At 39.1% G+C, this 27,864-nt stretch overlaps 1 protein-coding gene across 1 annotated transcript in view; it reads left to right on the forward strand.

Annotated features, from left to right (window-relative positions):
• Positions 1–9,279: 9,279 nt before the first annotated feature.
• The window catches only part of LOC149816738 (uncharacterized), a 71,451-nt gene continuing 52,866 nt past the window's right edge, over positions 9,280–27,864 (forward strand). Inside the window, exons 1-3 of the mRNA XM_089987348.1 lie at positions 9,280–9,330; positions 20,045–20,408; positions 20,490–20,733. Of these exons, the coding sequence (XP_089843474.1) occupies positions 20,076–20,408; positions 20,490–20,733 (577 nt within the window). The 5' untranslated portion in view covers positions 9,280–9,330; positions 20,045–20,075. The remainder of the gene's footprint in view (positions 9,331–20,044; positions 20,409–20,489; positions 20,734–27,864) is intronic.

Consider the following 27,864-nt stretch of genomic DNA (forward strand, 5'->3'; position numbering starts at 1 on the left):
GTTAGAGAATTACCACTCTAACATCATTGTCGGAGAATCACCACTCCAACAACCTTCATTAGAGAATAACCAATCTAATGACATCATTAGAGCATCACCACCCTAATGACAACGTTGGCATTACCAGGAATCACCACCTGAGCCAACCCAACTCATCACAATCCCTTTCGACTGTGGTTGGGAAACAAGAATTTCCACAACGCTCTTTCAAAAACTATAACACCCAGAAGTCTGGTGTTATGTAGTCCCCAACTATGACCCTCTCAGGAGTCGATTGCCATCATCGGCAACCCAGAAGCCATTTGCTAAGCATATAACATCATTTATGTTCTCATCACCAAGAACAACTGGGGATCTACAACATCCTCCAATGAGGAACTCAAAGGTTTAACGGGCACAGACAAGGCTTTCGCCTTCTGTCCGAAAGATTATTCGGGAAGGTACCCTTCATTAATGATAGAGTCACTAACATCTCCAACGAAGTTGGAAAAGGAAAAACATTAACTTAGAGCCTCATCCGATAACTCTTATCAAAACAATCATCGTTTCCAATATGATTTGGATAATAATTTTGAGACTCGTTACGATTCACCAATCATTTTCGAGAAGGTAAAATACACAAGCAGTCTCTGAGTTTCGGTCCAGAACTTCAACTCTCGCAGGAGTTGACACAAAACTAGCTTGGGAAGCTACGCCCTCAAGCACATCCCTATTTCCCATCAAAAAAAAAATCTATAACGTACTTTAGGTGGCACTCATCTTCTATGTATCCTCTAATGGGTCTCATGATGTAAATTGTCGCCCATCAGCTGCATTGCAGCAGCCTACTGGCCTACCACTTCGGCCAAGTTATGTAGCATCTCCATAAAATCATTGCAACGGTTTACCCAAGCCATTTGTTTGGGCACTAAAAAGGCCGTTACAACCTTAGTTATAAATCCATGAAAATATAATATGAAATTATATGTTTTTGTCTCTATATTAAGAAAACAACATTTCTAGATACTTACAGAGCCATCGCGGTCGCTGGAAGAGCCAAGATCTCAAATTATTCAGTCATGCTCTGATACAAAAGCTGTAACACCCTAACTTTTTATAGTAAAAATTTTGGAGTAAATTTTTTTTTTTTGAAATAGCGGAAGTGCGAAAAACACAAGTCAGGTGTATTACAGGGTAAAACAGAGAAGTAATAAAAGCATAACATTCATTAATTAAAGCATTAATGTCATTAATTACATCCCATGACAAAAATGTAAATCTACTAATCAGAGTTCAAACAAAAAACACTGAATAACTGAGATCTCTTGACTACTTCCATACGCGACGCCCACGATACTCCGATTTAGTTACTGCCTAAAAAATATTTAAAGCAGAAGGGTCAGACTCCCCTATCTGCGTAAGAAACATTATATTCATATGTGGTGCTCAGTGTCCTGTGTACACATATGTGCAACAACTGTAGATATAACTAGCATGAAAATTTATATCATTCTAAGGAAAAGATTATGCTTTCTAATTCATGATATAGTGCAAAAGATAACTGAATTAAAGATACAATTATTCACATTAGTAAAATCTGTAGATTCTACAAGTTTTACGAAAGTCATATCAAGAGCACACCATTCTTTAAGGATGAGTATTTCATTTAACTTAAATTATTTAATGTTTATCTTACTCTTACCCTGTGGGTACGCACATGCATATACATTGTAGTGAACTGAGACCATACGGTGAGATGCATAGCTCTCACGAAAGCATGAACGTCCACGAAGCTTGTACCACCTACCCTCTCTAAGGTAGATCATGGGTCCGGTAACATACACCGTCTTTCAGATGTACCCAGAGCCCAGAGAGTCCGGTAACATACACCTTCTTTCAGATGTACCCAAAATCTCAAAGGTTTTATGTTTATGTTTTTTTTTAACCTTTTCTTTATAATTATGTGAGAGCCATCACACCACGAGGGGTCCAGTAACATATACCTTCTTTCAGGTATACCCAGAGCCTCGTGAACCTTATGATTATGCATACATTTTTATCTCTCATTTATTTTCCTGTGCGAGCCATTGCACCACAGGAGATTTTCAAAATCCCAAACCCGTCTTAGGATTTACACACTTTATATTCATTTGTATCAGGGTGTCCTAAGCACCGATTGAGTAGCATCACTCCAATCATGGCTCGACTCGGAGCCCACTTTTTCATCAGATTCTGGATCGAGGGTGTATGCACCCGCATCCCACATACCATGCCATCTACGTGGCACCAAAACATGTATATAAACAAACACACACACACACACACACACACATATATATATATATATATATATATATATCTTTAGGCAAGCTCATAGTGAAATTACCTGGCCTTCGCTCAACACGATGGTTGTTATAAGCCTAATTAGTGCCGAAATGGGGTCCAACCCAGCAACAAATTGGATTTGGTTGCAGCATTGTTCTGTTTTTATAAGGCTAACATTAGCCTTTCAAATTAGGGGCACCACACTAATATACTTAGAATGACATGTGGGTTATGTAAACTATGAGAACAACAAAAATATTGATATCACTTGAAGTCCATTTTTTTTTGAACAATAATTCCAATTCATCATTGGTTATTACCAGCAATATCATGTTGAGATTTGTTTCACAAAATGGGAAAAATACTAACTTATTTCTACCCATCTCACGTTGTGGTAACCATCTTTTAGCTCTCCAGCACACTTAAATCAGTGTTTTGTTGTTAGGAGCAACGTGTCTCAGTTATGGCCGTTCCTCAATACCTAAACCCACCAACAACCTTCTTATCTTAGGTCGATGAGAGGTATACTGTACGTGGCTAGCACTGAACCGACCAGACCAACCCACTCTCAACAGCTCAATAAGGCCAGGGAGGGTCTGTATTATTCTTGTTCAGGTCACATTACATCACAAGAATCAAAATATAACATATATGTATATATGTATATAATTTTTTTGTTGTTGTTGTGCACAACTTGATGTAATAGAAAAAGAATATGAACAACCCAATCATGCATTCTGATTGAATGTATTTCAAGAGGTCTGTGTCCACCGTGACATTCATAAGTGTATTATACACCATTGAACTATGGGTGTTGGTTATCTATTGCAATAATTCATGGTTCATTAGGTATTGATTCAAACTAAAAATTTCAGCCTAATGTCATACAACAAGGAAACAAATGTTAGGTCATGTTGTTCACATTCAAAACGTTAATTTCAGCCAAGACATAGTGCAGTAGAACATAAATCAGTTGCTTATTTGGCCCATGTCTAACAGACTATCAAGCAGCCTTTAGTAGATGTTCAAAGCAAAAATCATTAGATCAAGGCAAGCTTAAACCTAAAGGGAGTGAACAAACATGGGTCTCAACAACAGTCTTGTAAATAACCAGATTTACGTGACCCCCAATAAAACCCTTGGACTGTAGATCTGGGAATAACATATACCTATATTTTTTTTATATCATGTGACATGGTCTGTGTATATTTTGCTGAACATATACCTTAAAAATTTTTTGACAGCTATTGGAAGTTGAAATGATCGTCTCACGTGGTTTCAATACACATATACCCTCCTGTAGAGTCATCCACTCTAGCTGTGTATTACAAATACCCATCAAAAATGTGGGATGAGTTCACATCCAGCCCACCATCACTCGGGCCATAGAAAACCCAAAGTGTTTTTTTTTAAAAGTCCAGAGCTTGGACCCCTATATATCCATTCATGGCTGGCATGGTTTAGTACAAACTTTTGGGCAGCATCAAGCCCCATACGTACTACAAAGCAGCGAGTACAACACATAAGTATAGTGCCCCTTACCTCTTGTTTGAGCGTCAAGCGAACGAAGCAACGTTTCTTCCTTCGTTGGGGCGGCCCCACGTTGGCAATGGAGGTCCACCCGTCCAGCAGTGGGGGTCGACCACCACCGAGAGAGAGAGAGAGAGAGAGAGAGAGAGAGAGAGAGAGAGAGAGAGAGAGAGAGAGAGAGAGAGAGAGAGAGAGAGAGAGAGAGAGAGAGAGAGAGAGAGTAGCCGTCTCCTCCTTTTCATCCAATTTAATTTTCTTTCCTATTTAGGGAAACTTTGATTTTCAAAAAGATCAAACCTCCAACCCCACATTTTGTGTGGTTTGTTTAGAAACTTCCTAGATTGCCCCTTTTTCCTCATTAGCAAAGTGTTTTTCCAAGGTTGCTTTATTGGTACCCCCACCACATTTGGGGGGGGGGATTTCCCATATTTCTTGGAAAAGGGGAAGCACAAAGGCCAACTCCCACACGTTTATTGTGGGAGAGGGTCTAGAAAGTAGGGGTTTAATTCACCCACGATTTTCTCTTTCTATATTTTTTTTTCAAGTAAAAATTTTAACTTGTGTGTGTAAAAAGAAAAAATCTGTGCACATGGGGTTTTGAACTTGGGTTTCCAACCTAAGGGGTAACCAGCCCCACCAATTGTGCTACATTGTTTTTCGTTGTAAAGTGTGTGGATTAAATTGTATTTAACCCTATCTGTTTTATTCCGGATTTCATAAAAATATAATGCTTTCACTTCTACATGGGCACACCGTGAGTTTTGAACTTGAGTTATAGCTCCAAACAACCGTGTGCCCTACCACTACACCACACCATCACTTGGTGTTTACTTTTGCAAGAAAATTCTTTTTATGTCATATTTGGATATTTTTTCTTGTTGATGGATTTCTTCCATTTTCAAGTGGATTTTTCACCCGTTGGTTCTAAACTTGCACTCTCTCACCATAAATGTGCTTCGGATCTCACACTATTATCTCGAAACCATCAGATTTCTCCACTTAGCCTCATGAACCGGGTCAGATCATCGGATCTCGCTAAAGTCCGGATCCAAGTACCCTTTCTAGTATTCATTACCGGGTTCGCTCTACTGGCCCACAAGCCTCAAAATCATATTGAATATTTCATAAACTATATTATTTCACATAAACACACATTTTTATTTCATTTAAATTTTCTTAAAATTCATGGGTTTTACAGAAAAACTGAGCAGGGTTGAGTTCATATTTTTTTAGTGCAGAGTGCATTGGATTGCCTATGTGACACTAGACGTCCTAATAAGAAAGTCTTTGATGTCGAACTCCTTCAACACTTTATGTTCATCGAGAAAAATAATGATGGTACTACCTCGGGTGACATGTATGATATTATAAGCCAAAGAGTTCAGGCGGTCTTCCGTCATTCGGAGGTTAGGAGGCCGAGTTATCTTTAAGATATAAGGATTGAACCCCACTACTACAGTAGAAGGATGCATCCGAACCGACCTAGTGAGGTTTATCCCGGCATGAAAACTGTCGCCCCACAATGGACATGGTCATCAAGCTTCTGGGGTATACCAAAATACCTAGCATAATAAACCCTCAGATAACTTTGTTGATGCCGAAGTCAAGCTTCTCGGGTATACCAAAATACATAGCATAATAAACCCCCAGATAACTTTGTTGATGCCGAAGTCAAGCTTCTCTTGCGTACCAGGGGGCGAACGGTTAATATCAAAACAATGCATTAGCTATAGATATAATAATGAATGAATTAATATGCATTAGTGTTACTCATGCATCATTTTATGTAAGCTATTAATCTCAGTACACTATTGGACCGATCGAGCAAATGACTCAAATTGTATCTGCATGCCTAAGCTAAGCTCGAGGAGCTCCTGCTTTGATTTATGGGATACCGATATGCTAAGTCATAGAGACTTGAGCTACGATATTTTCAACTGTGGCCTTGAAGTGACTGTTTATGCTTTCAAAGTATTATACTTGTTAGATTTTCAATGCTTTTCTATCGAACCAGCAATGGTTATGACCCCGTTGTATAGGGGAATATAGATACTGAACTTGCAGTGTGATATGCTGAGTAGAGCGGCATCGAGATTCAGGGTTTCTCTGTACTGTAATGAACATTTTTTTTACAAACCCAATTTTTATCTAGTACTGCTTTATCAGCGGTACTGTTTGTAATAAATAACTCATTTTGGTTTGCTTAAATGAAATACTTTGATAGACAATGAGTGCTTGACTGCATACCTGTAACTTGCCTGACTTCTTCTAAAATCGACGACTAAGTATCATCTAAATTCTGCTGCTAAAACCTTTTGTAAATTTCGTTGTAAAAAAAAAAATCATGAATTTTGGACAAAGTTTTGTTTTGAAAATCCGGAATGTTATACCCAATGCAGGGCGGGCGTTGACTGATTTTTTGCGAGTAAACGAAAACTCGATTGTATTCTGTGAGTATAGTTGTACAAGTATCCATTGCACCAAGGACTTGATCCTAAGTTAAGCAAGATGGTGCGTGTAGACGCGTGCCTTCGAGCATACCTAGTTCAAGCTCAGTTACTTGACCCACTAAGTTAAAGCGTATTTTTCAACATGCTAGGCACTACCGGCGGGCCACCTTCCACACTAACTCCATCTTAGTGATCTTGCTGGTGTTGACTCAATCCAAATCCCCTAATGGAGATGCTTGGGAAGAGCTTCTGAAGGGCGACAAAAGAAGTGTTGGCAAGACATCAGTAGAAATGGGCTGATTGCTGGAATGGCCTCCGTGCGCCCCTGGCTGGGGTATTGGCCTATCGATCGACCAATATCCTCTTAGATGACCTTGTTTTGCAATCGACTGTGAGAAGATCTTAGAGGCTTCACGATGCCTCCAGTGCCCTCAGCTCACTGGAATCTTGGAATTCTGTTGAGTCCTGGCTACCGCCACTTGGTGTGCACTGGTTAAGATGCCAATAGGATATATATATATATAAATATATATATATATATATATATATATATATATATATATATATATATATATATATATATATAAATAAAGAGAGAGAGAGAGAGAGAGAGAGAGAGAGAGAGAGAGAGAGAGAGAGAGAGAGAGACTCAACTTTCACTATGGAGCCAAACCAAAATAAGCCTATTTATAGGCTTTACATCCAATGCAGGTATTGAATCCTCAAACTCATGATCCGAAGTCCAAATGCATGAGCTCAAGCCCAAGATAGGTTGAGCAACCGGAAAGTTATGCATATTCTCATGGGTGCGTGACTGAAGCTCAAGTCATACGGCGAACCTATTGGCACACTGGCATCATGGCAACCATAGGTACGACAAGCTACAACCAGCATAGTCAAGTCTCCAATCGTGGGTGATAAACAAAAAAAAAAAAAGTAGCTTGGACTTGGATTGTATACTACATGTTTGAGATTGTTTAATGAGTTGGACAAAACTAAACTTGACCCCTTTGTGGAGCTTGAGCGTACGTGAACATGGCTAGCGCAGCTTGCCTCAGCTGGGTTTGGAACTCGTTAACTCATTAACTCTTGTACATGCTATAAAATAAAAGAAGAAGAAGCACCTATTTTTGTATGAGGTAACCTTGACAATTGAGACTGAAAATCACACCTCCACTATAATGTGCGCGGCATTTTTTTAAACTTATGTTTAGTTTATAAACAAGTCGAGGAGTAACTGTATCGTTTGCATTAGAAACATGTCAAATTTTGTGCGCACTTCATTTTAAAGTATTTTCTTTTAAGCCGTCCATACGAAGATGAAATGCATGCTTAGATTTATAGGAATCGACTCTTAATTAGATTGTCCTATTATGACATGTAAGTAGGTTTTTTAAGGCTTGAAAATAAGAGATTTAAAAATTTTATAAATAATTTTCATAATGTCAATGTTTTGTCAAAAGCTTGATTTAAATGTCAATTCTTAGCAACTAAACCATGCTAAGCACATCTGCAAGGTAAAATGACTATATGTTGGAAATGCTCATAAAAGTTTGCATATTTATAGTTGGCAATTCCAAGTAGAGGAGTTGATGAAGAAAAAACTTGATAAACATGCAGGTGGTTACCTACTTACATATAGTTGGATCATTTGTTGCAAGCTAAGTTCTTTCTATCGATGACTATGTGGTGGGCCAAGCGTCCGAATGGGGCCCCTCATCACTTTTAAGAAAAATAAATAGAAAAGAGGTTTAAAAAATCAACTTGAGCTCGAACAAGTTCGACCAGGTTAGTTTGCCTGAGCTTAGATTGAGCTGTTACTAATATTGGTATTGAGATTTTCTTGATTAGAAAAAAAAAGTTTTCTTGAGCTTAGATTGAGCTGTCACTAATATTGGTATTGAGGTTTTCTTGATGTGAAAAAAAAATAGTTTTTGGTCTACATCAAGAGAGAAGTTATCATAATGTAGGTAAATATAAATATAATAAAATTATACAATAATATAAGCACGTAAAACGCCAGAAAAAATTTACTGTAGCTATAAAATGGTGATGATTTAAAATAAGTATTTTAAACACAACATTTTTAAGGATTTATTGTTTTTTGAAATATCGTGATATTGAAGAGAAGTCACGGGGGCTGTGCTTGACATAGTCCGGCTCATTTTTTTTTTCTTTAATGGACTCAGTTGAAGAACAAAACCCGGAACCCAGACCGATCAAGAAGGGACAGTCCATGGGGCTCACTGCGCGTTAGCCTAGCAGGGTGTGAACCTTGCTTTGTCCAAACAGCCCACCTGGACCCATGCCTACCGCTACTTGGGCTTTAATACAAACTCATCGTCACAAATCTCGGCCTAGGGATTTTTCTCAAGGGATAATCTCATCATCATAAAAAAAATGGTTTTTCTTAAGAAAAACTCAATAAATTACAGTATATTTAAATTTAAAAATAGAGAACAAAATTTATATAAACAAAACGAACAATATATAAAAATGTTAACATTGCATTAATGACATAATAATATCATGTTATTTTTTAAATATGTGATGCTTTTAAAATATCAGATTTTGTTGAGATTGTATTGTGTGCTGAAAATATCACGATATAACCATGATATTTTCAAAATATCGTCAAATATAACAGCCTACAAACCCGACCTCAGGTCAAAGACTGGCAGGTCTGAATCAGTGATGTTGAGTTGAGACACTTATCAAGCTCGTCCAACAAACCGGGCCGAAATGGGGAAGCCTCGTCGCCCGCGCGCGTCATGTGAGTCACAGGACGACACGAGAAAAAGAAAAGAAAAAGGGAAAGAAGAAAAAGACGAGGCACGGAATCTCGGGAAACGATTCCCTGCGAGGCTCGAATGTAAAAACGCAGGGAAATATTTTCCTCCGTTAAAAATGACGAAGGGGGAAAAGTTATCATTTTCCGTCCCTTTTCCGCGTAAAAATACAACATTTTCCGCCCCCGCAAACGCGAAACCCTAACCCTAATCCCTCCCGTTCTCTCTCAGAGAGGCGACAAGCTCCAAGCCTTCTGGTAATCTCTCTCTCTCTCTTTCTCTCTATAAACCCTAGTTCGTGTCGGGTATGCCATAATGTTGAGGGTTTTGATTTCCTCTTTTGTGATTTTTTCTTTGGTTTTGGTTGTTATTTTTCCTTTTTTCTGGATAGAAAATTTGCCTGGGGTTTCAAACCAAGCTCCCTTTTTTTGTTTTTTCTTGTGTACCGTTAAACCCCAGGTCGGATGAGGGTTTTGGTTTCTTATTTCATTTTTTTGGGTTTCTCTTGATTGTGATCCCTGTGGTCCGAGGCACTTCTTGGTTTTGGACCATCATTTATAAAACTGGAAAAGAAAAGAAAAAGTGGGTTTTGGCACCAGGGTATCGAGGATTCGATCGATTTGGATTTTCCCCAAATACCATATTTGAAGCCGTTAAATTCTCTTCTCAATGCCGTATTTTACATCAGGATGAACCATACATTGTCCTTTTTTTTGTGAGTGACGTTCTCGATAATTTGGTCCAAAAGTATAGACTTGGGAGCTATGGTTCTTACTACGGTTGAATATGTGTAAATATTATCGTTTGTGAGTACATGAAAAATATAACGGAAATAAATGGTTAGTAGTATTTTCATCGGGAAAGAGCCCTCCATATCTGTTTTCACTTTTCAATGCTTCAATTTGAATACTTGCATGCTCCCCCTTTGCTTTGTTTACTTGTCTTGAGAGTAGAGTTCTCTTTTGTTTCTCATTTTTTAGGTTCTTTTCTCTGTTTTTGCAACAGTCAATTTCTAAGTGAATGTTACGTTATTATAGACAGAAAAACACCAATTTGAGAAAGCTATTGAAAAAGAACTATCATGGAAAATGGGATTCTCGAAGGCGATGGCGCTGTTGTGTATCTTTAGGTTTTTGAACATGAGCTGGAAATACACTAGGATAAGTTCTTATATTTGAAAAACTGTGTACTCATTGTTACTGGAAGGGATGATTTTTTAGTTGTTTCTTAATGACAAATCCATGCTCTTAACAGAATACGATTTTGTAGTAATGTTCTCCTCCTATTGCTATGCATTCTTGCTTGGATGGGGAACTTTTGCCATATTGTTTCAGTTATGATGACATCATTGGTGCGAGGTGTGGATGTTTGGTGTATAGTTCACTGGGCTATTTCTCAGGATCAAGATGATGCTTTGTAGCAAGGTATTTGAGCGGCTAAGAAAAGGAAAGATGACAGATGGAGCTTGGCCTATAAAAAAATGGGCCAACATCTTATTGGGGTGCGTCTCACAAGGGTCTCTTGTTATCCTTGATGTGGGGTCATTTCTTTAGAATCTTTCCCATCAATTGCATCACTTTTCTGAAGTATAGGACTATAGGTTATTAGGGTTAGGAGAAAATATTACAATCTTGATGAGAGACTTACTGTCAGGGTGTTAACTAAGGATAGTGGAGGTCTTAAACCCTCATAATGACTACAAAACTTGGGGTATTCATTGAACACAATCCATGAATTATAATTGTGTTCATATAAAAGAACTCACTTAGAAGATCACGTTTTGGAGGTCAAAAGAGATTGGATAACCTGCGGATCCACTCTTGAATCAGGACTTTTTCCTTTGCCTTTGAGGTGCTTTCAAAAAGTGCCTTTCAAGGCACTCTCCTATAGGTGGACATCAGAAATTTTTTAATGAACTTGAGGCATGAAGTTGTGGTGGTTAATAGCATAGAAGCACATTTCAGGCCACATTTTATCCCATAAGGCACTTGAGGTCGAAGGGAGAGAATTTGTGGCTAGAAGTAGTCTCATCTCACCTAGCTTACTCGGTTACTCCTCTTTCGTCAAGATGCTTGCGTGGAGTTTAACAGTGCCAAAGTGAAGAGGGCAAATAGGGACACAACAATGGTATGACAACAAGAGGCCTTTTATGGGTGAAGATCTTATACCTCCAGATTCATTGCTTAGGAAGAACAACAAATATTGTGAGTCTTTGAGGGGCCGCCTAGGGAGCCACTCTCTTTACCATCGTCGAATGCCAAAAACCCATTAGAGAGGATGGCATTGGTTATTAAGCAGACATCATTCAAGATCTACTAGGCTGCTCGATTAGAGAGCTGTGGGCTCTGGGACTTTTCTCCTTGCCTTCAGATGAGACATCTTCATTGCAAAGGTGATCAAGGGGCAAACATGAGGCTTACGACCTGTAATTTCCCTGGATTTTGTAGTAGGGAGCATCCTCTCTTCCTATGGAACTGGATAAAAGAGAGGAAATTAGACATAATAGTGATTGCAAAAACTAAGTTAAAAAAAAGTGGTTGATCACAAGTTGAAAAATAATATATAGACGGGATGTGATTCTGTGGTGAAGTAGAGCCTTCTATGAGTCATAGTGGTATTTGGTTCATGAAAGAAGATGCTTAAAGGACCGTTGAAGAATTGGTGATGTTTTGGCCATGTTCAAATTCTAATAAGGCTTCTACTAAAATCCATTTCTGCGCCATTTTTTGCATAATGCCAGGCTCTATTTTAGGACGAGCCCTGGGGGTTTGGAGAAATTTTGACTTCACCCAACCCTAGTGTATTACAGGGGTTATGCACATGTTAGCTTACCTAAAAGACAATAATAAACTAGTAAGAAGATGATGAGTTTATTCTGTTAAAAGTGTTCATGGACCCTTTCCATGATTTGTATGGTTGCACTTTCCCTCGTGCGATAATGGGGCATGGTGCGAAATCGGACCTTGGCCAGAAGGTGTGCTTTCCATTCTGTTCCAAAAAATTATGGGTGTGAGCACAAGCATCCAGAAAAGTTTGAGGAATGGTGGAGTTAAGCTTGCAGTAGGTATTTGGGCTTCTTACTGTATCTGGCGCAAGCTCATGAACCTAAGGAAATGCATTCTGGATTGGGCTAGATTTGAAGGTAAGAACAGGCTTGATTAAATTCAGAACTGGGAGAGTTGGAAGCATTATATTACTTTAGCAACATTCAACTGATTGGAATGTCTAAAATACCCTGAAAATTTGGGGGAATTTTTTTAAAACATTTACATCACAAAGATATGTTGACACGAGTTCGACTCCTAAGTGCAATTTTTTTCAAAAAATAGGACATAAGGACATGAAGTTTTTAATTTTTAATCAATAAAAACTATTTTTTGATATTTTAATAGTAAAAAATGCATTTATTATTGATATAATATTAAAAAGTATTAAACTCTTATTACAAAGATATTAAATAATGTCCCGTACATGTTAATATATGTGTTGGCATGTCCAAGCATGTCCGCTTGTGTCACCAGGGACACACCCAAAATGGTGTGTCCATGAGACATAGGAAAACATAGAGTTACTTTTTAATGTCAAAAAAGTAGCTTCCATTTTTTAAATTAAAATTGCAAAAGTAATTTTTTTTGCCTTCTGAAAGTAGATTACCTCTCTCTCTCTCTCTCTATATATATATATATATATATATATATATATCAGTGGCACACTTTACATGCACAAAGATGGGCTTTAGCGGCAGTCGCGTTTGCAACTAAAGACCAAGGGGTCTTTATCGGCGGTCAGCAACCATTGCTAAAGACCCCCAAAACGGATGTGTGGCGTGCAGCTGAGCATCCGATGGCGTTCGATGCCCAGGTGGTTCAAAGATACACTGGTCCAATATATATATATATATATTTAAAGAGAGGGGGATTGTACTGCCCCTTTTTTCATTGGGTTACGTTAGGACCCTTCAAAAATTATAGTTTTAGGTGTTTAATGCTAGATCTGAACCATCAGATGTGTTTATCAATGCTTGTTTATTAAAAAGCAAGCTTTGTTTCAAATTGATATGATGTAAAAATGTGAATATTTTATCCTCAAATTTTAGTACAGTATCAACCATTATTTTTTTTCTCTAATGGGCCCACACACCTCACAAGAGGCACAATCGCAAGCCAACACAAACACCACTAAGGGCTAAGAAGAGAACACATAAAAAGAAATAATTTATTATTGATAAATGCATACAAGAATGCATACACAAAAGGGGACAAGTAGTCCCTATTTATATACAAGAGCCAAGGGGTAGAAGAGCTCCAAATAGCTGTTGGGAGCTCCCAGACCAAAATTCCCTAAGCAAAACTAAAAATTACAAAAAATCCTAAAATAGATTCCAAAAAAGAAAAGGGATAAAAATAAATATATATTTATATATAAACAATATGTATATACCTATATATATATGTATGTACACATTAACTACATATTTTAACACCCTCTCTCAAACTCAAGGTGTCACAACCGAGAATTTGCCAAGAAGAAAGTGGAATCTAGGACAAGGAAGAACCTTGTTGAAGAAGTCTGCCAATGTCACTTATGGAAATGTGATGGTCTTCTTCAATAACTTTTTATGAACATAGTAGCAATCCATTTATATGTGTTTGGTTCTCTCATAAAGCATATGATTGCCTGCGATGTAATGTTATACTTCACTATTCCTTTCAAACATATTTCCAAGTCAACTGGTGTACAATATTTCAATGCAGGATCATTTGTGAGGCATCTTTCAGGACGTCCATACTCCATTAACCTCGTAGAGCACGAATTACTAAATCTGATCACTACAAAGATGTAAAATAATGCATAATAACACACTTAGGGACAAAATTTGAGTTCTAACAGCAAAAAATGGGATTAAGGGTAAAAAAACTAAAAGTAAAGTAATATATTCTAAAAAAAAATGAGTTTACCCTCCTTCAACTTCAATCATACACAAATGGAGCAAAGAACGAGGATTTTTTTACCTTATGTCACTTCCTTGAGTGAAAATGCACTCTTACATGAGAAAACCACAAAGGCTTCTTCCTTGCGCAAGAATCAGACTAAAAAATACTCTCAAGTCTCCTATGGGTGCGTGGGTTTCCCTCTAATGACCTCTACACAAACAGAGAAATCATCCCTAGGAAGATCTTTAAAATCCAAAGTAAAAGGAAAAGTTTCAACCCTTTTAAAGTGAGCTTAGAGTGTATTGTACAATACACCTTGTATCGCACAATACAATACGATATAGGGGTGTATCGTATGATACACCTGATACAGATACGATACACACTCGTATCACGATATGAGTGTGTATCGTATCGTTAGAGTAAATAGTAATAATGCATATCATACCGTATTGTACAATACAGTACGATACTTACAACATTGGCTCCAATCATCTGTCTGCATAGAATTGGATCCTCCAAAGGTTCTTCATAATCTTTCTTCATTTTTTCATTTATGATCTCTAGAGTATCAACTCTCTTTCTATCAATAATTCTTGATCAGGCCATTATCTCAACTGCATATTTAGTCTGTGACAAGAGATAACCCTGAGGTGAGAATGCTACTTCTATACCAAGAAAACAATGAGGAAAGTCAATATCTGTCATATCCAGAGTTGCCAATTGAGGAAGCAGGAGCGGGAAGCGATACGGGAAGCAGGAGCGGGAAGCGAGGCACTTTCAAAAATGTAGGAAGCGGGGAAGCGTGGGACCACTTAGAAGAAAATTACGAACCATTTCGGAAGCGAGGGAGAAGCAAAAAAAATGGAAAAAATGGAAAAAATGGGGGTGGGGGAAGCGAGGGGGAAGCGTGCTTCCCAAAAAAGGGGAACGCTTCCCCACACATTTCGAAAGCATGATGTTTCGCGCTTTCGAAGCGCGTATCGGGGAAGCGCGCTTCCCCATTACCCTAGGCGTTCGGTAACTCTGGTCATATCAAAAGTAGCTTTAAGGATATCTTTAATATGGCTAATTCCTTGTTTGTCTACACCTATGTTGATCATGTCATCAATGTAAAGTAGTAGAATTACCATACCTGCATCAGAGGACTTAACAAACAATGTTGTGTTAGTATAACATGATTTAAATCTCAATTGAATCATTACACTACTAAAACGATCATACCAAGTTTTTGGGGGTTGTTTCAAGCCATACAAGGCTTTGCGCAAGCGAAGGACCTTTCCATGTGCCAACTCTAATCCTAGAGGAGGTTTCATGTAAACTTCATCTTTAAGATTTTTATTGAGAAAAACATTTTTAACATCCATTTGGTAAATAAGTCATTTTTTAATTGATGCTATAGCTGTAAGTGTTCTAATAATGGTCATCTTAGGTAAAGGGGGCAAAGGTTTTTTCATAGTCTATCCCCTATTCTTGGTTATATCCTTTGATTACTAATCTAACTTTGTACCTTTTTAATGATCCATCACATTTGCTGTTAACTTTGTAAACCCATCTATGTCACATCGTTTTTTCCTTAAAAGTAATGATTGAACCTTTCAATTTTTAGCTTGTCCTAGTGCTTTTAGTTCGTTGTTCATAGCTTTGATCCATTCATGATGATTCATAGCTTTATTAAAAGATGATTGTTCTACATATGAATAAATGGCCATGAGGAATGTTCTATATTTAGGTTCAAAATATTCATAAGACACAAATTTACTAGGTGCTTTTGACATCCTCATTGATCTTTTAATGCTAGGTTGATCTATGTTTTGATTTTGTGAATATTTCTCTAAGGCACATGGAGGATGGTCAACAATGCGATGAGTATAAACTTGTATATTTCTGTGAGATTCATCTACATTGTCATTCTCATGCACATCATGAATGTCATTATTATCATGCTCATGCTCATCATGAATGCCATTATGTTCATGCACATCATTATCAAGATTATTATCAATATTAGTATCATGTTTATCAACTAGATTGAAAAGAAAAGAGTACTCATAATCTCCCTTAGACTCAACCTTATCAAATCCATTTTCTTTTTCAAGAAAAGTAACATTTCTTGAAACATAAAGTTTATCCTTTTTAATATCATAACATCTATATCCTTTTTGGTTTTCGTCATATCCAAAACACACACAAGGAATAACTTTTGCGGAAAGTTTATTATTTTTGTTGGTAAGAACAAAGCATTTACAACAAAAAAACTCTTAACCTTTTGTAACCGAGAGAGACTTTAAACAAATTTTCTATAGGAGAAATATTTCAAGAGTAGTTAAAGGCATTCTATTGGTCAAGTAAATAGCCGTATGAGCGACTTCAACTCAAAAGTTTTTAGGAATATCTTTTGAAATAAGGTCTTTGTAGTTTCAAGAATGTGTCAATGTTTTCTTTCGGCTAGACTATTTTGTTGTTGAGTGTTTGAAACATGATCTTTGATGTATGATTTCATGATGCTCAAGGTAGTTTTTGAACTCATTTGACAAAAATTCTCCCTTGGAGTTAGATAATTTTTTTTGAATATTGGCTTTAAATTGATTTTTAACAAGTTTGTAAATTTTTTGGAAACAAACAAATACTTTAGATTTGAGTCTAAGAAATTATATTCATGTGTGTCTACTATAGCCATCAATAAATGTAACATAATATGTTACTACTCTATTAGATATTACTGGGGTTGGGCCCCATACATCCTAATGTATTAACTCAAATGATTTCTTAGAGACAAAATTGCAGATCCAAAAGATAGGGGTTTCATTTTTCCGAGAATACAATCCTTACAAACCAAATCATTTTCGTTACAATTTTTAAGAAACAAAATCAAATGTAATTTAGACGTACTAGGATGTCTTAATCTTCTATGCCAACTTTCTATATATTTCTTTTCAACAAAATTACGAAAAGCTTGATTTGGTAAGTACAGATTGTCCATGAAATAGATATCCCCTCTTCTATGGTCTCTCCCAATCGGCCTTTCGGACTAAAGTTCCTGCACCAAGCAATCACTAGATGAAAAGATTTTATATCCATGGTCGGTAATTTGAGAAACCGATAAAAGATTTAAATTTAATTTTGGTACTATTCTAATATTTGGAACACAAAAGTTTTGAGTATTTTTAGAAGAATCATTTAAAGTGCCAAAACCTTTGATTTTTAAAGAGGTTCCATTGGTCGTAGATACATGGCAATTATTAGGGTTATCATAACATTCAAATAGTATGAACTCATTAGGAGTCATAAAATGATGCGTCAGAATCAACACATGTGGATTGTGGATACCACTGCACCATAGTGAAGATGATTGATTCCTGAAGAGTGGTTGTAGATCCTTCATTAATTGAGAGAAAAGCATTGATCCAATGCTTTTGGAGCCTTTATCAATGCTACTTTTCTCGAAAAATGGTCTCAAAAAAGTCACTTTCCTTTCTCTTCTCTTTTTTTCTTTTTTTTGGGCAAAAAGGTTTGATGTGACCCAGTTCATTGCAAAAATGACATTATCTTTTTCTTGGTTTCACATTCATTGGAGGATCTTCCAAAATGAGGAGACTTTTAGGTTCGTGTATGGTTTCTGGGCCTTGACATAGCTAGCACAAAATCTTCATCTTTGGGTTTTGTTTATTTATCCTATTATCCTCCATAGTTAAATCTTTAAGAGTCTCAACAATAGAGGGAACACCGTCTCTATGGAGAAGAGCGGACTTACCCTTATATTCAGGTCTAAGACCATTTATAAATTGATAGAAATGCTTTGCCTTTACTTGCTTTTCACGAAGCTCTATACCCAATGGGCACTGCCACTTGGGCTCAAGTAGGTCTAGTTCATCCCAAAGAAGTGATAGAGCATTATAATATGCATACATACTTATATCCTCTTCGGTCATAGTCGTTACTTTGTTTTGAAGATTGCACATGTGTAATATCTTTTAAAGAATACGTGTCTTGGAGATATTTTCATGCATCACTTGCACAGTCAAACTTTGCCAAGCTTGCACACTTTTTGATGTCAACACTATGGATGAGCCATGCCATGATTTTGGAATGATCCATCTTCCATTCTTTCCACCTCTTCTCGTAATCGGCAAAGACTTTGTTCATGTCTTCCCCTTATAGTGCAACCTCATTTCCATTGTCATTCTTGGTGAGGACAAGCTTTGGCTCCTTGTTGGTGCCATCAACCAATCCACGTAGCCCTTTGCTTCAAATATTGTGCTTCATGATAGAAGTCCGCATCATATAATTGGTGTTATTGAGCTTTATGGCAATAGTGGTGATCTTGTGGTTCTCCTCCATGAGTTGAAAAAGGAAGCAAGGTGGAAGAAGAAAGAGTTTTGGATAACAAAGCTCCTTTAAACACCACAAACTCACAATCACACTATCCACGAGCTCATATCCACAAGATTCAAGAGCCCAAGGCTCTGATACCATGTAATGAAATAAGGAATGGGCTCACACACCTCACAAGAGGCACAAACACAATCCACAATAAGGCACAAACACAAAAGCCACTAAGAGCTAAAAGAGAACACTTAAAAATAAATAATTTATTATTGATTAATTTATACAAGAATGCATACACACAAGGGACTAGTCCCTATTTATATACAAGAGCCAAGGGGTAGAAGATCCCCAAATAGCTGTTGGGGAGCTCCCAACGGCTAGAAATATAGCTGGTAGGAGCTCCCAACAGCTATAAAGGTGAAAAGACCAAAATGCCCTAAGCAAAACTAAATATTACAAAAAAGCCTAAAATACATTCTAAAAAGAAAAGGAATAAAAACAAATATAAAATAAATATATATTTTTATATAAACAATATGTATGCACTTACATATATCTATGTTTATATATGTATGTACACATTAACTACATATTTTAACATAAACAATGATAAACACATTTAACGGTTCAGAGCTAGCATAAAACATGCAAAACTATGATTTTTGGAGGGTTCTAATGTGACCTAGTGAAAAAAGTGGGCAGCAGAATCCCCATATATATAGTAGAGAGTAGGTGCTTAATGATACGTGCTTAATGGGTTTTTTTGCTCTTCTGGTGTTTTTTTCAGTTCTGACCCCATAAATATGTTGGGCATGGTCGATTTACGAGGAATCCACACCTAGATCATGTGTTTTTGATGAAACAAATGATATTTCGAGCCTCAAAAAATTTCATAGATTTTGGACCGTTGATTTTTCGATCCTTATAAAAACCCACCCATGTGTTGGAATCAAACACTTCAAGAGCTGATCCCTATAAAATCAATTTCATAGATCACATCTGTACAGTCAGAATTTAAAAATAAAACGAAAACCCCCTGAAAAACCCATTAAGCATGTATCATTAAACATCTATGCTCTACTCTCTCTCTCTCTCTATATATATATATGTATATGCGAACCCTCCTGGGTAAGGAACCCCTAGTAAAAAACTCTATTTTTTTAACTTTTAATGTTTTTTTGTATGTCTGACCCTCCAGATGTGATCTACATGTTTGAGTTAGTAGAAATTGGTGCTTGGATCATGTTATTCCAGAGTGTATGTTATTCCAGAATATTGTTATTTCTTGTTTCTCTTTTCTTAGGATACTGTAATGTAAAATTATGTTATTTCTTTTGTTTTGCTCTTTCACCTTTATTAAGTCATGCTTTTTAATTATGAAAAAATCGTAGGTGGTCTGGCTAAAACAGCTGCCTAAGTTCTATTCTTCATTTGTATGGAAGGCGCCACTGCTTGATTACAAAGAAAATTGAAGTTGTTAGAAAGGCTATCTCGTCAGTTTTCTACATACAACATATATTGATCTTTCCTCATGTAGATACTAAGGAAAACTTGTAGTCAAAGATGTGTTTTGCCGTTGTTCAGTCATCATTCATTGGGTTGTACTTATTAGGGTTAAAGCTTCTTGTTAAACCGTAGTTACTGCAAGGATCTAGTGCCATATATGATTGCTTTTACATTTTTAAGTTCTGTTTTATGTTTCTTACAGGTACATGCATGAATTTACATGAAAAGAAGCAATGGACATCACAGCTGTAGGTCGTAACAAAAAGAATATAAGTTGGACACCACTTATGGACCGCTACTTCATCAACCTCATGATAAAAGAGGTCCAAAGAGGTGCAAAGGTAGACAATGCATTTGTCAAAAATGGGTGGAGACGCATGGAGAAGTTATTTCAACAAAAATTTGGAGCTATCTACAACAAAGACTGCATGAGAAATCGCCTAAAAACTTTAAAGAAGCAATTCCACATTATAAAATCCCTATGCGAGCAAAGTGGGATTGTTTGGAACCATGAGTCTCAAATGATAATTGTTAATGATGAGGCTGCATGGGAAGCTTATATCAAGGTATGTTGCTTTGTCATATCTTACAAATTGCATGTGATCTATTAGAGTAGTATGGCTAGCAGCTGACATTAAGCACTGCAGGATCATCCTGAAGCACAGAAGTATAGGCATAGGCAAGTGTCATATTATGAAGATTTATGTGTTGCATTTTCACGTATCCCTGCTGATGGAAAGGTCAATAATGTGGGAACTTCTTCTGGGACTAAAGTCATCACCTCTGAGGAGGAGGCTGTTGAAGCTGCCACAGATCTGCAAGCTTCACCCATATCTGATGCTCATGAATACCTACTTGATGATGCACAGGGCTCACCCTCATCAAAATCAGGTGAAAACACATACTGCACTGGCTTAATGAGCATTAATATTTTATATTTGTCAATATTGGTAGTTCCAGAATAAGTTGAAAGATATCATTGAAGCTGTCTTGGAATACAATTATTATTGCTCATAACTTCTCCTTTTCACCTTAACGTTTACTAAATCATTACTGGAAAAATTACGTATGAAAGGTTCAGCTTAACCAAATCGTTAGTGTGAAATGTGCTTATGAAGGGTACAGCTTAACCAATCAACTCCTAAAGCAAAACTTACGAAGAAAAAAAATTACAATTATTTTTAGTGGTTGGCATTCAGGTGGGACTTATTTTTTTGCCACTTAAATTTATTATTAGAATAATGTTAAGATTTTATCCTTGAAAACATACGCACACACAAACACACACACACAAGCGCAGACATATGCACAATGGGCTTTGCAGCCCTAGTGCATCTTGGGCTGTATCGAGTCTATAACTTCTCCTATGTTAAACGAGACAACTCAAATACCTGCTGGAGGCTAACTGGCCATCCTGTCTGCACCTAGGTCCGAATCTCCCACTTCAGGCTGGCTATGAAAGTACCTATCAGTGCGGTTTTCGGTCAGTCCATCACCAACAAAATGAGCATCTCGAACTCTACCTGTCACTGTACTATTGTCCCTATCTGCCTCCTCTTCGAGAGGGTCACGTCATGGTTCACTAAGGTGGATGATCCAAAGCTTACCGTCAACGCCATCGAGAACATCCTCCAGTCTAGAGTCCCATGCGTCCTCTCAAACCATTGGTACCAGCGTATTGCCTCCTCTTCCATGTGAATGAAGGCCACCTGTACTATGTCCTCCTTTAGGGTTTGGGTCACTCGCTGCTTTGTATGAAACAACTAGCTCGTCTGGTCGTTCTCCAAAAATTTTGGGAACAACCTCAAGTGACGAGTCTGGTAGGGCCCATGGTCCTGATTATACCCTACCATCTCTGGTCTAGTTCTGTTCTGCTGCAGCGCCCTCTGCAGCTGGTTTATCCATCGCAGGAACTACTGATGCCTTTCGTCAATCGTGGCATTTAGCCCCTCTGCTTGCTCATCAACCGTCACCAGTCGTGTATTGATGGTTGCCATCCTGATGTTCAATCCTAGAGGGCATTGACGATAGGCGATCGTGCAGGGTGGATCGCCCACCTCCGATGATGGTGGCTGGCGGTCGGGGCAGCTGGTTTATCCATCGCAGGAACTACTGATGCCTTTCGTCAATCGTGGCATTTAGCCCCTCTGCTTGCTCATCAACTGTCACCAGTCGTGTATTGATGGTTGCCATCCTGATGTTCAATCCTAGAGGGCATTGACTATAGGCGATCGTGCAGAGCGGATCGCCCACCTCCGGTGATGATGGCTGACGGTCGGGCAGAAGTGAGTTGTATATATATATATATATATATATATATATATATAGAGAGAGAGAGAGAGAGAGAGAGAGAGAGAGAGAGAGAGAGAGAGAGAGAGAGAGAGAGAGAGGTGTGGTAGCAAGGGCAGCCCCATCCCACCGGGTTAAAGAAAGAACGTGCGAGAGAGAGAGGGGGTCGGTAGTGGCAGTAGATGCTGCCCCCTCCTACTGGGATAAAGGAGAGGGAGAGAGGAAGAAAGGGAGAGACAATGGGAGAGAAAGGTCGGACGGTGACAGTAGGGGCTGCCCCGTCGTGATGAGTTAAAGAAAGAGAGGGGGAGAGAGAGATCGATAGCGGTCGAGAGGGAGAGGGGTCTCCAATGGGGTCGGGCTGCGGGGCTGGGAGGAAGAGAGATCTCTGGTAGACTCGGCCAATGGTGGGCTCTGGCAATGGCAATCGAGGGTGCAACTTGAGAGATGAAGAGGGTTTAGGAGAGGGGCAGCGTGAGAGGGCTCGACTGGTGGTGGTCCAGCATTGGTGGTCGAGGGTGCAATGTGAAAGAGGGAGAGAGAATGAGAGAAGGACAGGGTTTGGGTGAGGGAACGAGAGAGAGGGAGCATCATGAGAGGGTGGAATGAGCTAGGAATTCCTCCGGTGTTTACTCTGGTGGGATATTGGACAGCGTGGCACGGGTGGTGGGTTGGCCTAGGTGTGCAGAGAGGGGGTAGCGTGAGAGAGAGGTCGGCGATGGGGGGCCTGCTGTGGGTCGATTGTGGTGGTCGACAATGGGGACCGACTGTGGGTCGATGGTGGTGGTCGACGATGGGGACCAGCTACGTTGATGTGTAATATGTAGAAAAACAAAACAAGGTGCATAAACACTATCATAAGTCCAATAAAAAACAAAACAAAAGCTTTAAGTCACTACACAAGCACAAACTGTATATAGGACTTCAAAGAGTCAAAACAATAACAAAAGGTATCATTTTTATTGAGTAAAATGGTTAGGAAAAGCATTAAGAATACAAGGGGAACATCCCTATTTATACACAAAAAAAGCTACACAGAGAACCATTGAGACCTCCCCAACGACTGAAAATAGAGCCATTGGGGAGGTTCTGACTCTATGAGACATTGACTAAAATGCCCTCAACTCTATACTAAGTTATAAAAAAGAAAAAATTATAAAAAGAAATTGTGCCTTTAATGAGCTCAGTCTATTACAATACTGTGAAAAGACTGAAATACCCCTAATGGGTATTTCCTATTACAACATCATAAATGCCATATATATGTGTGTATTCGTCTATACACGTAGAGTGTGAATATATATATATATATATATATATGTTACAACTTAACATTCCCCCTCAAACTTGCGTTGTGATATACCGAAAGTTTGAAAATACAAAAAGAAATAGAGGGAAGGATCCAAGTTTTCAATGATAATTTTTGCCAAATGCTTGCATTGGCTATCTCCATCTTCATGATGCATCAAAAATGAAATTTCTTTCTCAACCCATAGCATCTTTAAGAACCTGCAGACAGAACAAAACAAAGGTTCCAACTACATAAAAGGAGATATCCTAACCAAATAGTTATATAGTTTCAAAATATATATATATATTTATTTATTTATTTATTTATTGAGAGATATAGAGAGAGGAACAAAGATTTGCATATGGTTTTTATTGATTTGGAGAAGGCATACGATAGAGTACCTAGGGATGTTCTCTGGTGGACAATGATGAAGAAAAATGTTTCTCTCAAGTACATTAGTATAATTAAAGATATGTACGAAGGAGTAGTAACCAATGTCCGCACTTGTGGAGGGGTGACAACCAATTTTCCTATAACGGTTGGGTTACATCAAGGATTTGCATTAAGCCCTTTCCTATTTGCTATAGTGATGGATGAGCTTACGAGATCAATTCAAGAAAATGTGCCATGGTGTATGTTGTTTGCTGATGATATTGTTTTGATTGATGAGTTTAGAGCTGGAGTTAATGCTAAGTTAGAATTATGGAGACAAACATTGGAAGTAAGAGGTTTTAAGTTGAGTAAGAGTAAGACAAAATATATGGAATGTCGGTTTAGTAAGCAACAAAGTAGTGATGGGAGTGTAGTGAAGCTTGGTGACCTAGAAATACCGGTGGATGTGTAACGCCTCAAAATTTCGAACCCTATAATTTCTTTGAAATAGTTGAAAAATTCTTTTTCTTTATAGAGTTTGTTTTTAAAATTAGCGGAAACGATTTCTTTAAAAGAAAAAGGATAGGTTTGACAATCTTGGGCACATTAGTGAGAAAACAAAAGATTTACCATGGACGATCTGCAATAATACTTAGGAAACCATTTCTTCTATTTAAAGAGAGTATCAAGCTATGTCACACGGACTCGCCTAGGGAGGTACCGCACCCGAGTCGATACGCCCCGACACGGGTGCAGACACGGGTGCGGCTTCAGACTCGGCCTGGACTCGGTCAACGCCGAGTCGAACTCGGTCAACACCGAGTCGGACTCGGTCAACGAGTCGAGGCCGAGTCCGTCCATATTTTCGACTCGGTCAACTTTGACCGAGTCCAAAAATGTCTATTGAAAAAACTAAAAAAATGATTTTTTTATATAAAAAGAGACAGTGCACAGTGCTGTGCCAGTGCACAGTGCTGTGCCTGTGCACAGTGCCTGTGCCTGTGCCTGTGCCCCTGTGCCTGTGCCTGTGCCTGTGCCTGTGCCTGTGCCTGTGCACAGTGCCTGTGCCTGTGCACAGTGCCTGTGCACAGTGCACAGTGCACAGTGCTGTAACTGTGCACTTTTTAAATAAAATAAAATAAAATAAAATAATATCTTTTTTTAAAAAATAAAATAAAATAAAATAATATATATATATATATATATATATATATATATATATATATATAGCCGAGTCCCCGTGTCCAAAAATTTTAAAATTGCGTCGCACCCGCACCCGCATCCGCACCCGCACCCATGTGACATAGGTATCAAGTTTGTACAAAATTTGGATTTCCTCAAGGGAAAACCGTATCAAAAACAAAAAATGTCCAGGAGAAGAACTACGAGTAGAAACAGTGGATCCTTAAATCATCTCGCAGTCGCGCCATCGCCTGTTGTACCTATTCGTCACCTGTACCCATGAAATGGGTTAGTTTTGCGAAAAACTAGTAGGAGAGCACAAAAACAGAAAGAACTAAATTAGGCATGAATAATTTATGCAACAGGTAGTAACGAGAAAACTAAGCAGATAGACCGAAGGAACAAGCTAAGTACAACAAACTGAAAATGTGAGCATGCTCAATTTAGTATTTACTTTTAACCGACCATGCGGGTACATACATGGCACGTGAGTCGAAACAGTCGAGTCCAAGCCGAGTGTTCATTATGTTAAGTATTTTAAGATACCTCGGTTGTCTGACTGAATCCTATTCCTATGGAGACGATCGATGGTCGAGAGAGTAAGTCCCCAGGGCTTGATAGGGATGCATCCAACTTCTGCAGAAGCGTTAGGCTAACTATTGTAGCCCCAATCCCCCCTAACCTCCAATGACTAGGGAAGACGGGTCTTATGCCCGTAAAAAGCCATAAATGGTCTGTCCATCGGAGTTGGTACCCTTCGTCCTCTCTCTTGACGTAGCCAGGTTGAATCGAGCGCGACGGGGTTTCTTTGCCGTTGCCTCATTCTTCATGCTCTGGTCCATTAGACCAAAACGAGCATATTGCCTATGAAGGCGATCCCATTATTTTTTTTTACATGTGTATTTAACAACGTGCACAAAGCACTAATCGAGGTCATAAGACTCTCTCATCCAATCGTTGTAGTACTAACATGCCTCGCATGTTCAAGAGTACACTTTACGAGGAAAGGGATATAGGTCCTTAATAGGAGCCTCGGGAGTCTGTTTCACATAGATATAATGTTTTTAAAAAGCTATTTTAACATTTCAAATCTTTCGAAACGACACACAACTTGCCAACATATGGCATGTGATTTTCTCGAATCTGACAACTGATGACGCAGTGTCTAGGTGCTATGCAAGTCACAACACTGGTTTTGGTAAATGGGCTTCACAAATGAACCCATCACCCAACAACTTGATCTTGCCCCAGATCAAGGGTTTTCCCAAAACATATTGGGTAAAAAAAAATAGAGGAATAGGTATTCCTTCTGAATTCGCTGTGTCGATGGCAAGGCAAGAACGAAAGACAGTAATGCGAAAAGCAAGAGCCTGGGCGCGAAGCGCGATGGCAAACTGAAACAAGAAATGCGAAAACAAAGGACAAGGATCGCGAAACCGCGTCCTTGAATTAAAAGACAGTAAGTAGTGACTACGAAAGCAAAAGCCTGGGCGTAAAGCGCGACGACGGACTGAAATAGGAAATGCGAAAGCAAGAGACAAGGATCGCGAAACCACGTCCTTGAATTAAAAGACAGTAAGTAGTAATTGGTAAAACAAAAGCCTGGGCGCAAAGCACGACGACAAACAGAAACGGGAAATGCGAAAGCAAAGGACAAGGATCGCGAAACCGCGTCCTTGATTTAAAAGTGTACTTATATACGTATATATATAAATATATCAATAAGTCCTTTTGATCTTTTATTATTTAAGCTTGATTTAATTATTTAAGTCCTTTTGCAACCTCTCCTACCTTGGGGTATTGCGAGAATCAAGTCGTCTACGAACGTAGGTGATCGTCGGTTTAGTTCGCGGGGCGCGAACGGGCTCTGTTGCGTAATACTGCAAAAGTACGTTGTTTAGCATGCATAAAACAAATAAAGATAGGGAGAAAACTCGGTTTCTCCGCAACTCAATGCAGGGGTCATCGACCCCTACAGTTACGAAAAAGCACGGGGTAGGGTCCAATGACCCATGCCGTTAAAGGAGATAGGTGCAGGGGCCATCGATCCCTGCCGGATATCCAAAGGAGGGCAACGCAGGGGCCAAAGGCCCCTTGTTGAGCCATTGCTCGATAGAAAAAAGAGATAGGGGCCAGAGGCCCCTGTCGGCTAAAAGAGGGGCAGGGGCCATTTGCCCCTGCTCGGTTTCCGAGAGATGAGGTAGGAGCCTTCGGCTCCTGCCTCCTTCTTAAGGAGAAGGGTAGGGGCCATCAACCCCTACATGAAAGGGAAGGGCATTGGCCATGGCCCCTGTCAGAATGGTGAAAAGGGCAGGGGGCGGAGCCCCCTGCCTGCTAAGAAGATGAGGGCAAGGGGGGTGAATCCCCTTGCCTGCTAAGAAGATGAGGGCAAGGGGGGCGAATCTCCCTGTCTGCTGAAAAAAAGGAAGGCAAGGGGGGCGGAGCCCCTTGCTTGACGGAAAAAGGGAGGAGGAAGAAAAGAGGGGGGTGGGGGTGTTTACCTTGGCTGCCGAGGGAAAGGAGGTCGCCGGGAAGGGGGTTCGCCGGGGAGGTGATCGCCGTGAAGGGAGCTCGCCGGGAGGGGGACGTCGCCGATGGGACTCGCTGGGGTGGAGAGTGAGGGATAGAGTCGGGGGGTCGGGGGAGAGAGCAGAGACAAAGGGGAGAGACGAGAGATGAGAGAGAGAGCGGGGGGGTCAGGGGAGAGAGTAGAGACAGAGGGGAGAGACGAGAGATGAGAGAGAGAGTCGGGGGGTCGGGGGAGGCTCGTAAGCTTTCCCTCTCCCCTCTGGCCTTTTAATAAGGAGGGGGCGCACACAGGGCCCGCCCCCTGTGTCGCCGGAGATCCTCCCCTGTCGTGGGCTGCCAGCCCCTCTGAAAAGGGTTTT

Source organism: Nuphar pumila, chromosome 14, assembly GCF_984573655.1.
Source record: "Nuphar pumila chromosome 14, dmNupPumi1.hap1.1, whole genome shotgun sequence".
Lineage (NCBI taxonomy): Eukaryota > Viridiplantae > Streptophyta > Magnoliopsida > Nymphaeales > Nymphaeaceae > Nuphar > Nuphar pumila.